Here is a 15,435-nt window from a genome sequence, read left to right as displayed (position 1 = left end):
GAAGTACCGCTTCAAAAGTACTGGGCTTCACAAGTACTGTACCACCGTTTTTGCTACCTCTGCTTAGTCAGAGTTTAGCTTCAAACATATGGCTTGTACTCCCAGGCACTTGGGTTGTGATGTAGAAGGTGAGTTCAACTTTTAAATATTTCAGTAAAACAATATTTAATAGGAATTCAATTTCAGCAAACCTTTTCAAACAACAAGAAGACCTACAGCATGCTTTGGCACATGTACTGTACAGCTAAATGTGGTTAATAAACTAGCATATATAGAATTATTTCATGACTGTATAAAAAAATCTCCTGAGCACCACTAGATGCAGCCCCCGTGCCACCAGTTGGACTTGTATCACAGTTTAATATCCAATGCCTTACCATACACTACTATTTTGCATGAATTAATTTACAAAAACAGTTAAACTGTGGTGTACACCATTTTCAAAATGGATCATTGTCACATTTAATAAATATTAGTATTATTCAGTTATAACAATTTGCAACTGCATGATTCCTCTTCCAAACATTTTGGAATACATTATGATATACAGTAGAAAGTTGCCTTCTGTCTTGGCAGGATGAGATGTGAACATGTAATGCAACTTAAGGTATCTCTGGCATGTCATCTTCAGGATATATGGCATAACCTTTGACACACTACCTTTACAATTATGAAATGGGAATAATTTTTTTTTTTTAAAGACAGTTTCAGCTACATTACAGTGCAGTACATACTGTGCATTGTCTCCTAATTTAAAAAAATCATCTAAAGTAAAAACTGCAATCATCCAGTGATGATAATGAAGATCCTATCAGTGAACTAAATAAACTGTCTGCAATCGTTTTCAGCATGGCAGAATACTTGGTTATTTTTGATAATTGTTTACAATAAAGAAACTAACGCTCGTCACTCAGTTATCTGGCCAGATTTCCATAGAAGTCATACTGCTGGGGTTCGCAAGGTCACATCCGGTTGTTGTCGGCTGCCCCAGTAAAAGGGGGCTGTCACTGCGCAATCCGTCCCGGAAAAACACAATCGGTTCCACGCATGTGGAGAACGCGTCTATATGCTGCTGGCCTATTTTTCGGCAGATAGTCATGTACGCCATCCGTCAATCTATTTTATGGCAGCAATATAGGCCCCCCCCCCCCCCCCCCCCCACTTGCAAAATTAAAACAATCCTTTTTTTCCGTATATCATATCCATTGTGTAAGTGGATAATTCATAAGCCCTCTTTTTCTGGTTCGATATTAAGTTTATTTTGCCACTGACAAATACAGACAAAAGCATTTGCTCGGAAGATATGTTTGGATGGATGGTATTTCTCCGTTAAAAAAAAAACTAAATTCTCTACAGTAATCCATCATTGAACTCTGCTTTTGGTTGTTTACAATCAAATATAACTGCATTTTATGTGTTTTATTCTGTTTACATTTGTTTTACTTAACCGGAGATTACTTTTATGTCTGCGTTATGTGCATTGCAACTTTTTACGTAGCTCCGTCTTGGTGGTGGTCAGAAGACGATAGAAGCATCCGCACGCTAACAAACTCTCTTAATAATAATCACTAATTCCCGGATGGATTGCGCAGGGACGGGGGCAAACAATAATGATGGAAATGTTTAATAACAAGAACAAAAAACAACCGTGCAAACAGTCCGACGCACCGCGGAAAAAGAGGGGGAGAACCAAGTCTAAACAGGAAACAAAAAACAAGCTGAGATACAGGCGGGCTGCAGGATGGGCAGGCAGGAAGGCAAAAAGGGCACTAAAGAAGCCGTAAGTATGTCTAGGGAGACAAGGAGGAAACGACGTGTTGTAAGAGCAGTCCATGGCAGTACGTAGAGCTGCCAATAAAGCTTCCTAACGAATATCACAAAGTTCTTTATGTTAATCACACACATATAGAGATTTTTGTCCATGACTAACATTAACATAAACATGCTAATTACAATAATATTGTTGACTGGTGTTAGCAATAAAATATGCCGCATAATCAAACTACGTTTCGGGATTTCATCTGAAATGTGTGCTAATATAATCATAAAAATGTATGAGGTGGCAAGGAATGTCGTTAAGTACAGTATGGCTAATGAAAAATGAGGCTTAACTTTATATATTCTACACATATATTCAATATGTATCGTAGCTATACAGCTGACTTGCTAACGCGTTAATTTCAATCTATCAACAATTTTTGTAGCCACTAGAGGTCAGTATTGAGTAAACTTCAACTAATCACTCTATCTTAACTCAGCACAAAAAAAAATAACGGGTAATATGACAGTGTACATAAACTGTACAAAGACCACATTTATTCAGACATATTTACAACATTGCCACAGTCCAGTTCTTCACAAGGTAAAGGACAGAACAAAATTTCAGGAAACCATATTTACTCAGGAATATGCACAAAATACATATTTGGCACTGAGTGGTACAAGAGTGTGATTAATCAACATGAACAATCCAAGTTTTTGGTGAGAACAACAAATAAAACCAAAAAAACAAGTTAACACAAATAGGTGTTTTATCCAGTGAGTGTATGACTGCAAAGCCTATTATTGAAGTTAATCAAATAATGCTGGTGATGCTGTTTGTGTGCCTACTTTTAAATGCTTTTTTCTTAAGTGTGTTGCACTGTCATACATGGCAAGCCTTATTATCGCCACATTTTGTGGAAACCACAAGCTAATACAGTAAACCGGATGTGCCTTAAATATGAATTAAACAGATTTAGTCTCAAACAAAAACACATAATAAATTACCAATGGCAACTAACTGTAAAGGTATTGTATACAAGTGCAGCCAAAGAGGCTGCCGCTGCTTAAGAAAGTGCCCCATCTAGTGGCTCCCTGTTGAACTACAAAAAAAGAATCATGCCAGTAGCTGATCGTTCCTAAAGTGCTTCTTGATTTTTCATCAGACGCTGAATACTCATGGTGTTTTAAATGGTCAAGAATCTTCATATATCCATCTCAGGCCTATCTCGATTTGATATGAAGGTGATGCCACAAATAAATCTCAGGTTAATTCTTGGCAACTAAAAAGGGATAGTTCAATTTTTTTTTACATTAAGTTGAATGACATCCGCATCAAGCAGTGTAGTGCATCAACAAAGACTTATACCCCACTGTGTCCAGTGAGCAAAGCTCTGGTCGGATTTTGGTGATGAGGAACGTGTCCATGCACTACACTGCTGATGGGAACTTCATGTCAAAAAATCCAAACTATCCCTTTGAAATACCGTTCGTTTTACACAAAGTGCTAACTGACCAACTCACCACAAACTAGCCAAATATTTTCAAAATACTTCAGTGTACTAAAGTCAGGCGAGTCCATGTCCCACCAGTCAACAAAAGGCATGCAGTGCTTTTTCAGAATATCCTTATCTTTTTACATTACAAACTGCAGTTGTGGGTAACACCTGTAAAGTCGTGTCTGCGTTTAACAAAGCATTTAGTTCACCACTGCATTTAACTTCTCAACGCAATGTATTGGCAATACACTTCAGAAGTGGTGCCTCATCCCAAAAATAGGTCCACAAATGTACCATTTAGACAGTATTGAGTCTCTTCATTGTGGACACTGAAGCTGGTTAAAGTGTCTCCCGTCATTGCTGGTGTCCAGTTTGAAGAGTCCTGTTAGAAAATTTGTTGTTTTTTTAAGTTTAGTTGCACGCCACAGGGTGGTAGGTAAGGGGGTCAATGGGAGGCATACCTCGTACATCCTTCTTGTCTTCTGAGATTCTATGTCAGCCTTTAGGTGAACAAACTGCACACAAAATGAAGCAGAATTAAAATGCATTACAAGATCCAGGAAAAAAACACTTGACATAATAGGAAAAACTTAAGTATGTAATTCCTTACATCCGCAAACTAAGGAGTCTTGTTAAAATTTGCTCATCACAAGGTATCTAGTTCGTTTGATAAATGACTTATCCAATTCACACTCAACTAACCTAAGTGAGTTCTGGTGTTGTGTGAACAAAATCAAATAACCGCCATGGTCTCTAATTAGCGTCGGTTCAAAAAACATTGCCATTAACAGCTGTGACCGTAAGCAACCTCTAGTTAGTACTTTTTATGAACTCCACGAGATGACAGGAGCTGCATTTGAAGGATTACAAGTGGTCAGCATCCAGCAGCTTTATCAACCTCTGCATAGGCTTTAAAGTGTCTTGTTAAGTCGTAACTGTTGGCATGAACCTCATGCATGTTACATTTGCCGTACCATTATTTACAATGAACTCATCAGCGGTATGAATGCTGGCTGACGTTTGCTCCTTACCGCTAATACAACATTGGTTCTGATGTTGCTGTGTTGCGCAATATACTTGTGAGTAATGTCACGTTCCACGTGCCCTTGCTTTGTGACCCCCGCCCCTTCTCCTCCTCGTTTGTTTTCTGTTCTAGATCCCATGTTCCATGAATAAATTGTGTATTTAACCTCACCTGCCTCCTGCCTGACCGCAAAGTGAATTTGCGCAAAGTAGGCTTCAATATTGATTAACTAAATATTTTTGTAGTTAGAGCATAGAAAACCTGTTTATGACCTGCGTTTTTTTACAATTATTACAGCGCTGTAGGCATGAAATAACACCCCATGGTTACCTCATAGTGACATTTTTAGGTGCCCACAAGTCACAGATACTATATTATATTACAGATATATTACACTTCATATCATGCACCGTAAATTCCGGTGTATAAGCCGCACCCACTAAGTTTAGAGGAAAAAACAGATTTGTACATATACAAGCTGCACCGGTGTCATGTGTCCATGTCATATAATGGCATATTGTGGAGCACACGAGTCCGTGTGGGCAAGGCAGCTCTGTATTTGACACACACAATACACCGTGTTCCAAATTATTATGCAAATAGGATTTTAGTATCGCAAACATAATATTTTTTGTTTTTCAATGTAATTCACGGATGGCATTGTGTCTTGGGGCTCTTTGGATTACTGATATCAATCTCGGACAACTGTCGTAATTAGTTTGCCAATTAAAAGAAAGCTACTTAAAAATTATGTAGTGCCACAGATTTCAAGCAATATGGGAAAGAAAAAGCATCTATGCTGAAAAAAAAACGTCAAATATTGCAGTGCCTTGAATAAGGCATGAAAACATTCAATAATTCACAAAAACATTCGTAAAGTGAAGACATTTGTGGCTGATTCAGTTGCTGATAAAGGCATAATGAGAAAGGTTTCTGCCAGACAGATTTATCGAATCAAGACAGCACCTGCTAAAAAGCCATTACAAAGCAGCAAACATGTATTTGAAGCTGCTGGTGCCTCTGAAGTCCCATGAACCTCAAGGTGTAGGATCCTCCAGAGGCTTGCAGTTATGCATAAACGTACTATTTGGCCACCCCTAACCAATACTCACAAGCAGAAACAGTTGCAGTGGGCCAACAAATACATGAAGATTAATTTTCAAAACAATCCTGTTTACTGATGAGGGCCATGCAACCTTGGGTGGTCCGAAAGGATAAGTAGAGTATGGCCAGCATATCTAACAAGACTGTGATGTCAGCAAGAAGCTGGCTAAGTCATGTTTTGGATCGTAATCATTGGGAGAGAGCTGTTGGCGCTTTATGGTCAGTCAAGGTGTGAAAATGAAACTCAAAAGTATTTAGAGTTTCCAACTGACCACTTCCTTTGATGGTGCAATATGACCTTCATGCATGACAATGCACCATCTCATGATGCAAAGAATATCTAGCTCTCTGTCATTGGCTGTTATGGGAGCCAATGCAGATCACAACACAACAGCAGCTGTGGGAGGCTATTCTGATATCTTGCCAAGAAATTCAAGCAGAAACGCTCCAAAAACTCACAAGTTCAATGTAAGAATTGTGAAGGTTATATCAAAGAAGAGCTATTTTGTTAACATGTAACTTGGCCTGTTAACATGTTAGTGATTGAAATAGCTTTTGCTCTAAGTAAATATGACCTCCTTAAGTTGCAAATTCAAGAAATGACCAATTTCGGTTCTTATCAGTGAAATGCTTTTAAACTCTGTTGTGCATAATAGTATAAAAGTGCATTTTAGGTTTTTATTTTTGGAAAAAAATACTGTTCTATAACATCAAATTGTACTCTAAAGGTTGATGACTTGAAAATGATGACCTTAATTTATTTTGCCTATGATGACTGTAATTTATATTGACTGTTTTGTCAAATCAGAGAAAAATATAATTTGCATAATTATTTCAAACACAGTGTAAGCTTGTCAACGCATTGGAAATCGCAGGAGGTCAATATACTGTATATCGGTGTTTTTCAACCTTTTTTGCGCCAAGGCACATTTTTTTTATTGAAAAAAACTAGAAGGCACACCATGGCCGAAAATGCTAACAAATGAACTCAGTAGCCTACATTGACAATATAAAGTTGTTCTCACCACAGTGTCGGGAATCAAATAACCAAAAATAAAAAGTATTTCAGAATCATTCACATTTCTACTCACTCAGTGTGAAACCTAGGCCTGTTTGGATGAACACAGCTAATATCCTGGCAGGAATCGAAAAAAGACACACAAGACGCTCTTCCTCAACAACTCTCGGTCTCTTTTGGAGATGGTGTTTAAGCTTACTGTACTTGTGACCAGAGCGTTGTTGGATAGTTTTTCACCACACACCAAGCACAACCTAGTCATTTCCTTGCATCCCCAGTGAAAGTAAATCCAAAGTAAATCGCGCAAGAGATTTTGCTTCAGCTATCAGTCTTTGCTTTCTTTTGACCTCCACTCATACTTTCATTTGGGTCCAAATTTTTTCCAGGGTGCAGTTCAGAGTTAGCATCTTTCCTTTTCAAAAACTTCTCCATCACTGTTTCGCTAGCCACAATGCCACTGTCACCGCCATCTGAAGCATCCATGCATTATTATTTTGCCTGTACAAAGCAATTAGCTACCTGCTGCCACCTACTGATATGGAAGTGTATTGCATGGAGCACAGACACTCGGCAACGGTACATTATTTGCGTATAATAATTAGGTGAAATTGGATACTTTCCCATGGCACACCAGACAATCCCTCGCGGCACACTAGTGTGCCACGGCACAGTGGTTGAAAAACACTGCTGTATATGACAGTATATCAATATAACAGTCTGACTCACAGAGTCCCCTTAAAAACATTAAATTTACCACACAGCAACTTAACACTCAAAAGTTATACCTGTGAAATTTACAAACATGTACCAATATGAGTTCAAAATGAAAAAAAGAACATTTTCAAGTTTTCCCAGAATGCATTCGTTTGAGCAAAGCATTTCACTGGAGGACAAGCTGCATAGAAAATGGATGGACGGCACGGCAATGCTGCTTCTGTCCACCAGAGAGAGCCTGGAGCTCTAAGCGTTTCTCAGACGCAATGCATTATTGGAAAACTTGTTTTCCCCATTTTAAACTAATGTTGGTACCTGTTTGTGTATTTGTCAGGTATACCTTTTGAGTTTTAAGTTGCTGTGTGATAATTTTAGTGTTCTTAGAAAAGTTCTTAGTAAGATGACACCGTGATACAGACTGTTATATTGTTGTATATATTATATACATTGCAATTTCCAATGGGTTGACAATCTCGTTGTGAGTGCACTGATAACTTGTGATTGGCTCCTGCTAAAGAGCTACCGTTTCCTCACGGACTCGCGATCGGCACAGTATTTAAACAATTAGTAGTTCTGAAGTAAAGAAGATGTCACAAGAATTTACTCATAAATTAGCCTCACGGCTGTTTAAGCCACAGGATTCAAAGTTTAAGAAAAAAGTAGCAGCTTATACACCAAAATTTGCGGTATTTGTATTTTTTTGTAAATTTAGCCATTTTTAGGCTTGAAAATGCTTAATTTAGGCCATGAATATGTAATTTTTTTTTAATAACAAGCCATATTAAACCACAAAACAGCAATTATTTGTTATTACATTTTTTAAAAACCGCAATAGAGTTCGGGAGATATGTTCAAACCACAACGTAGCGAGGGACGACTGTACTTTTTGTTTGTACTCGTAACTTTATATTTAAGTATGACATTCTGGAGTAAGACAACTTCAACCCTGGATATAATTAGAACATTTACGGTAATGATGAACTTACCAACTCTCTTTTACTGCTTCTATGTCGCTCACCAGATTCTGCGCTAGACAGATGCCAAAAATCTAACAAAAAACAACAACAAACGCATGTAAGATTACTGCAAATATTAGTTTCCCACTAAAAAAAATATCAGTGTTTCTCACTTGTAATAATGCGATCCCGATAAAAATTCCTGCCACCACCGTCAGGTTGTCTTGAAGCCACTTCTCAAATTGTGGAACACAGCCTTTAATGTAGATAAAAGTCCTCTTCTCTGAGTCCTAAAAAACCCAAGACATACACTGTTTACATTTTTATTCAAGTCACATGTACACTGTGTTTTAAAATGTGGTTGTGATTTTGTCACAAGGTTACTGACACACAGTGAGTTAAGTTTTCCTAAGTGCCTTCTGTTTTTTCTTCACATTTTAAAGCCAAGAAAACAAACACAGCCTTTCCTCACATTATGTTCAGAGTGAGGGCCGAAGCTACGGATGGGGAGGAGGGGTTTCAAATCCCATCGCATTGCTGCGGCATGAGTAATACCACATCAGTACTGCTGGCCATCCAGCTGCTTTATTTTGGACTGGGCTGAAAGGAGGATTTTGTCCTGAGGAGGGAGGAGAACCTGATGACCTCATACATGCATCCCACTAAGTTTTGCAGTTGCTCACTAAGCAAAACTCTGTTTTGTCGTAAAGCACCAGGATTTATGGAAGGAATGCTTTAAAATGAGTTACTCACCTTTTTTGCTCTGATGTCGTAGCCACACTGAGTGTTGATAACGTCCTCCTAAGAAATGAACACAATTAGTAGATTGTTATTGCGGTCTGAGCGAGTCTATGAGGGGCTAAAATCACAACTACAAGCAGAGTATTTTAGTATCTTCTTGTTTTAAAAAAAGCAGTATTGCAAAACATTGCTAACATAACTGGAGAACAAGTGTGTTCCAAAGTCTGCCCCGGGAGCTATTTGTGGCCTCCAGCTTGTTGTTTATTAGCCTACAGCATAATTCTAAAAATAAAATTAAAATACGGCCCCCGGTCGGAACATTACTAATAGAATTTGGGCCGCAATGAAAAAGAATACATCCAATTTTAGGATTCAAAAAGTTTTAAAGTTTTTAAATGTTAGTAGACCAGTCGTCCCTCGCTATATCGCGGTTTGAATATCGCTCCCTCACTATATCGTGTTTTTAAAAACAATTTTTTAACTAAATTATCGCTGTTGTGGTTTACCTTTCACACTGCATGGAGACTGGCTACTGAGCCAGTAGAGCCGAGTCAAAATGCCATGGCTGAGATAGAGTGGAAAAAAAGGTTCCTCTCTCATTCCGCATGGAAGTGGCAAGTTGTTGGCTTCTTTGTCCTTCCCCGCTCCGTTTCAAACACTAAGTTTAGAATAAGTACATTGGATAGGCTAACTAGTTAGCTCGGTAGCTTGCTATGCTAGCGTCGGCCATCTGCTTTGTCCCTGCGGATCACTGTAGCCTGCGCAATGTGATGTAAAAACAATAGGAGTGTAAAAGTGACTATTGGGGTGTTATTTCATGTCTACAGGGCTCTGATAATGTTAAAACCCACATTTAGAAAGCCATTAACAGGTAGTCTATTCTCTAACTACAAAAATATTGAGTTTATTAATATTGAATCCTAGTCTGTGGAAATTCGCTCATCTTGGTCGGGTCTGGTACTAATTAACCACGATAAACGAGGGATGACTTTACTGAACGTTTGAACAATATATCACACACACTGTTGCCAATATCAAGTTCTCATATAATACAAAGTTGAAGTTTAACCAATTTTATCTTCAACCTAGGTTGGTCTTTTTTTAGTGTTTTAATAAACCAAAGCAGAAAATATCAAATATCATTGATTTGTGTCCTCCCGTCTCACTCCTTAATGTTATTGTATGGTATCTATTACGTTGACCAAATGCAGAGTTACAGTGTATGTACACCAATGAGCACCGGTACTGTCAGTTTCAGCAGAAAAAAATGCCTTCTTTCAGCCACTCACACTGCTGAGAGTGACAGGACTAAAATTAGAAGTCTGCGTGCCCCGCCAGCTTGCTGGAGGACACAGATAACCACACTATCTGTAACAGGGTGGAGCTCTACATTCTCCCCTAAAAAAACCACACACAAGCCGTCACAACGTTTCTGTATGTCAGGAAAGGCATGACTGACTGTATGGCTCCCAGCACGTACATCTGCAAGAATGTTTTAAAGAAAATGGGCAGGAAATGTGGGGGAATGAGCCAGACATACCGCTGGATCTTTGGTGCAGCAGGAAAAGGGCACGCCGCACTTCTCCCGGCTTGGGTTAGAGTCTGTGCAGTTGAAGTACATGTTCAAATTCCAGTCGTCAGCTCCAAAAGCTCCACAGCACTCCCACTGCAACAAGGTCAAAGGGGAAACATAACTTCTAGATTTATCAAGATAAACACAAAGTCAACTCTAGATTAAAAACTCAAGCGCACATATTCTTGGGTGAAGTCGATCAGGTTCTGCAGATCAATATCGTCCCTGTAAGCTCGAATGTTGTTGTTGATGAAAAAGTTGAGCTGGTCCTTGATCCAGTCTTTGAAGACAAAAGCCAGGACTCCTGCTGTCAGTTCCAAGAAGAAGATGATACCCAGGAACACGGAGAACTAAACACACAAACGATATTTCTTAAGAGACTTTCTTCACAGCCCACCCATGTGTTGTACAGTGGAACCTGTTTAAGTCGGCATCTTTCGGACTAGACTAGCTGACTTAGTCGACATATGCGGTTGTTGTCATAACCAAAACTATAGCCATTGCTTGCACATTTACTTGTGACTTTCGCCACAGACATAAGGAAAATGGGAGATAATAAATAAGTTTTGAACCTACCAGTTTGTGACATTGTTTTCTTCCATTTGTGCAAAATTTACATGGGTGCTTTTTGTTAGTTGCAAAAAGGAGGATAAAAGAACGGCTATTGCAAAAAAAAGGATGGAAACTTTGAATGCAAGTGGCAGTTCCTTTCCTGTTGCCCCTCCGACCTTTCTTAGTTTGTTTTTATGAATTTTGACATGACCAAAAATCTGTTTTGCAAAAATGTGTGTGCGGAAATGCTGATGTTAACAATACTACAACACACGTCAACATAAACGGACCATTTGTGATTTTACGTCCACAAAAGCAGTTGTCCATCTATGTCAACATCATCATAAGCAGGCACTTTTAGTCATAAGAGCACGGTGGATTGGGACTAGATGAGTTGGTCGACATAAAAGGGACTTAAACTGGTTCTACTGACTGGTTCTACTGTATTAAGACGCAGTCACTTACAAATTTCAGCAGGAAAGAGTTTTCCCTCAGCGCTCCGATGCAACCGGCAAATCCCAGAATGAACATCACACCGCCGACCACCAGAAAGAGCCAGACTGGATCGAAGCCCCCCAGGTCTGTTATGGATGAGATGTTGGATAGAACACCCTGGTGGGGTAGTAAACAGACAAGATATTAGTTACTACCACCCAAAAAATAAACCAGAAAAGAAACAAAATAATTGGAGCTGGTGGTATGTCAAATATGTGGAATTGATTGTTGATTAATTTTGAAGCAATTGAGACAAAATAAAGTGCCGTATTTAGATGCAACCAGCAGAGGTGCTGTTGATTCAGTCTCAACTAGTTTACTGTTTTTTTTGTTTTGTTTTATGGTTTGTTTGTTAAAATGACATATTCTTGAAATACGTTATCTTTGTAAAAAAAAAAAAACCACACATTTTCTGACATCTAAAACATCCATATAATCAGTGACGTGCGGCGAGGTTCATGGCTGGTGAGGCACTTACTCTTTTGGAGGGTTTATGTTAATACGGGTTGCTCATTTAGAGCATACAAAAAAAGGAGATTAATCCACTTTTTAAAGAAAATGTCTTCAAATTGTTTTTAAATACTTCTTAGTCCCATTTATTTATTTTGTATTAACTGAACATTTGTGTTCTTACCTTTATCTGTGTATGAAGTACATGCAGCCTTTCTTTCTAAGGAAAAGTTCGAACTGTTTGTTGTAAATGTCTGATCACTTCCTGGTGAGTTTGGGTATATAATCCTCCGTTTTGGCAGTCCAATTCATTCATTCATTCAATACATCACAAAAAATATCTTGCATCGATTCATTTGCCTTTCTGCTAGCTAGTGCTCTTGTCAGAAAAACAAAATGCTGACTTTCCCTCTATGGAAGAAAGGCAGTGGCAAGTACCTTCCAGCTCACGCATGCCTGGCCCCTTCAGGATGCAGCTGTGCCTGGTAGGTAGGTAGATAGGTAGGTAGATAGGTAGGTAGATAGGTAGGTAGGTAGATAGGTAGATAGATAGATAGATAGATAGATAGATAGATAGATAGACAGACAGACAGACAGACAGACAGACAGACAGACAAAACGGGGGGCTGCTATCACTTCACACAGGGGCATGTAGGTTTGGATTTTTTTCTCCCTTAATAAAAAGTTAAATTTAAAACCTGCATTTTGTATTAAATTGTGTTGTCATTGACCAATATTTAAATTTGTTTGATGATCTGAACATTTAAGTGTGACAAACATTCAAAAAAACAAATCTGTAAGGGGGCAAATGCTTTCACAATACTGTATATAGTATATATATACACACACACACACACACACACACCTATACATATCCATATACTGTAAAACTTGAAAAGCACTCAGAGCGCAGACCTCTGCCAAGCGCCATAGTTCCCCCATATTGTGACTTATACCATAAATATTAGTCCTACATTTATTTTATCTACATATTTAGACTCCTTGACCATGCAAACATACAATTATCAATTGGATTCAAAATTATATCAATATTAGTTCAGTATTTATTCACAAAAATCGCATTTTCCTTAATGGCGGTTTTCTTCTGGATCTACCGCTACATCTTTTGAAGATACAACAAATACACGCCAGCTTCCACAGTGCCTTGGCTATATACTGTGTAATGGTGTCTGTTTGGCTATATACTGTGTAATGGTGTCTGTTGCAGCTTCATTTGTTCTCTTCCTATGATGAAAATTCCAAAGGTCCCCTATTTTTTTTTTTCCATATTCTGGATCAGAGTATCCGGAATTATTCCATTATCTGGATTGGTACTTGATATTTTGTAAAAATTTAATCAGTTCGTCCATATTCCATTTCCGACAATTCCTGACAATTTCATCCAAATCCATTCAGAACTTTTCAAGTTATTTTGAACACAAATAAACAGATAAAATGCCAGCAAAACACTTGGCGGAGGTAATGTATGAGTAATTAAAGATAATTCATTTAATAAATGATTTCCTATTTGCTGCAAATGAAACATCCATCCATCCATCCATCCATTTTCTATACCGCTTCTCCTCCATGCGGGGGCATGCTGGAGACTATCCCAGAGAGGCGGGGTACACCCTGGACTGGTCACCAGCCAATAGCAGGGCAGATATAGACAAACAACCATTCACACTCACATTCATACCTATGGACAATTTAGAGTCTCCAATTAAGCTAACATGCATGTTTTTGGAATGTGGGAGGAAACCGGAGTACCCGGAGAAAACCCACACACAGGGAGAACATGCAAACTCCACACAGAAATGCCTAACGGAAATTCAAACCCAGCTCTTCCTGATCTCCTGACTGTGTGGCCAACATACTAACCACTCCGTGCGGCCCACCAACCCATTATCTCAAACACAATTTTAGGAAACTGCCTTTGGTAGTCAATCTACTGTGAATGCATTACTTTTAGTGTGACCTGTTTAACTGTAGTCAATGTAAGTATGGCATAAAACTGTCAAATGTTTAGATTTTTTTCCACTAGATGTTTCATCTTCAACACAAGTCAGAAAAGAAAACTTTTCTGTGTTTTGTCGTGAAAAGAAAGGCATTTGGGTGGGTGTAAGCCACCAGCAAAGACTGTGACTGAACCTTTGTGCCCACCTTTTCGCTCCATGCCCACAACCCGATGCCAAGGAACGCCACTCCAAGGAACTAGACATGAAAGGGAGCAAAAAAAAGATTATTCTTGTGATGTATAGTCAGGAATCCATCAATCCCAAAATATTTTTCGTATTAGTCTGCAGCATCAGCAGGAGACTCCCACATCAGAAGGAATCTCCATGACTGAAAGAATCAAGTTCCGACTCAAACTTCCACTTAAAAGCTTAAAAGCTCAAAACAGAGATGAAAATACTTTCGGCTCCTAAATGCCAACAGCATTCTACTGTTGAGAATTTATATGCCAGAATTTATAACCGCTGCAAGCATTTTTTAGGGTGTTCACCACAAAATTTGGTACACACCTTTAGGCGACTTAGAAGCACATGTCTGTAAAATCTGTGGAAATAGTTTCAAAAACACGCAAACGTCTTTGCAGGGGCTACTTTCCCGTAAGTCATTGACCTTTTGTCCTATGATTATACCACTTTAAGGATATCTGTCTTCAAAGCATTGAACAGTCGTGTGAAAAATTTGGGCACGCACAGAAATACGCCCCCTATTGTTTTGGACTATGCATTGTAAAACATCCAGAAATATAAAATAAAGTAGTACCTTTAACGTGGTATTATTTCAGTTTATGGGTGCTTGTAACATGAAGACATTCTAACAGCTCACAGGATGTAAACAAGAGTGGTGGCCCTAAAACGAAAACAAAAGGCTGATGCCTGATGAAGGTAGCAAGTGCACTCGAGCAGCAAGCTTTGTTGCAGGGATGAATGATCGCGGAAAACGTCTCACCACGTAATTCAACGTACAATCAGCCCCTAATGTCGGATGTGACATGTTAAAACAGAGGAGGCCTGAAGACACAAAACAGCTAGCAGAGGGACTTACCCAGAATATGACGTTGAATCCAAATATGAAATACTTAATGCAGCAGCTGACTTCGTGAGCCTTGAAATGCTTTCCTGACATCATGTTTGCTTTTGAACGCTTTGTCCTCTCAAACGCCGTAACACAATCACATCGATGGTGAAACGATCAACAGTCGCCTTGTGGAAACACCCGTTTATTTGGTCTCTGCTGTTTCAAAAATTCGTCATCCTCTTCGCAGCTAGCAAAACCGCCCTTTTGACATCGAAAAAGGAGCGTATGTGACGTCGTATATGACGCCCGTCATCGCGCTACTGAAAAATATGACTCCCCAAAAGGTGTTGGAAAGTGAAATAAAAGTCAACAGAATCCGCTGAGTTTTTACTTGAGCATACGACGAAAAATGGGCTTATATGACGCCAGTTATCACGCTACTGAAAAATATAACTCCACAAAGGTTGTTGGAAGGCGAGATAAAACCAACAGAATTCGCTGAGTTTTTATTTGAGCAT

General features: G+C 38.9%; 1 protein-coding gene across 2 annotated transcripts; it reads right to left on the bottom strand.

The window, feature by feature from the left end:
- Positions 1-2,296: 2,296 nt before the first annotated feature.
- LOC129183168 (tetraspanin-5) lies at positions 2,297-15,435 on the bottom strand. 2 transcript variants are annotated; one of them, XM_054780099.1, is made up of 10 exons: positions 14,945-15,434; positions 14,051-14,101; positions 11,408-11,554; positions 10,570-10,740; positions 10,358-10,483; positions 8,830-8,877; positions 8,250-8,366; positions 8,107-8,168; positions 3,722-3,775; positions 2,297-3,642 (listed from the first exon to the last, which is right to left on the bottom strand). In XM_054780099.1, the coding sequence occupies exons 1-9, from the start codon at positions 15,026-15,028 to the stop codon at positions 3,763-3,765; spliced, it is 819 nt and encodes a 272-aa protein (XP_054636074.1). In that variant the 5' UTR covers positions 15,029-15,434; the 3' UTR covers positions 2,297-3,642; positions 3,722-3,762. The 2 variants fall into 2 exon arrangements, 1 of the variants encoding a protein (XP_054636074.1); XR_008570753.1 differs by lacking the exons at positions 2,297-3,642; positions 3,722-3,775 and adding an exon at positions 8,549-8,695 and having other exon boundaries at positions 8,151-8,168; positions 14,945-15,435.

This window comes from Dunckerocampus dactyliophorus, chromosome 6 (assembly GCF_027744805.1).
Source record: "Dunckerocampus dactyliophorus isolate RoL2022-P2 chromosome 6, RoL_Ddac_1.1, whole genome shotgun sequence".
NCBI classification, from domain to species: domain Eukaryota; kingdom Metazoa; phylum Chordata; class Actinopteri; order Syngnathiformes; family Syngnathidae; genus Dunckerocampus; species Dunckerocampus dactyliophorus.
This window is presented reverse-complemented; position numbering and strand designations above follow the sequence as displayed.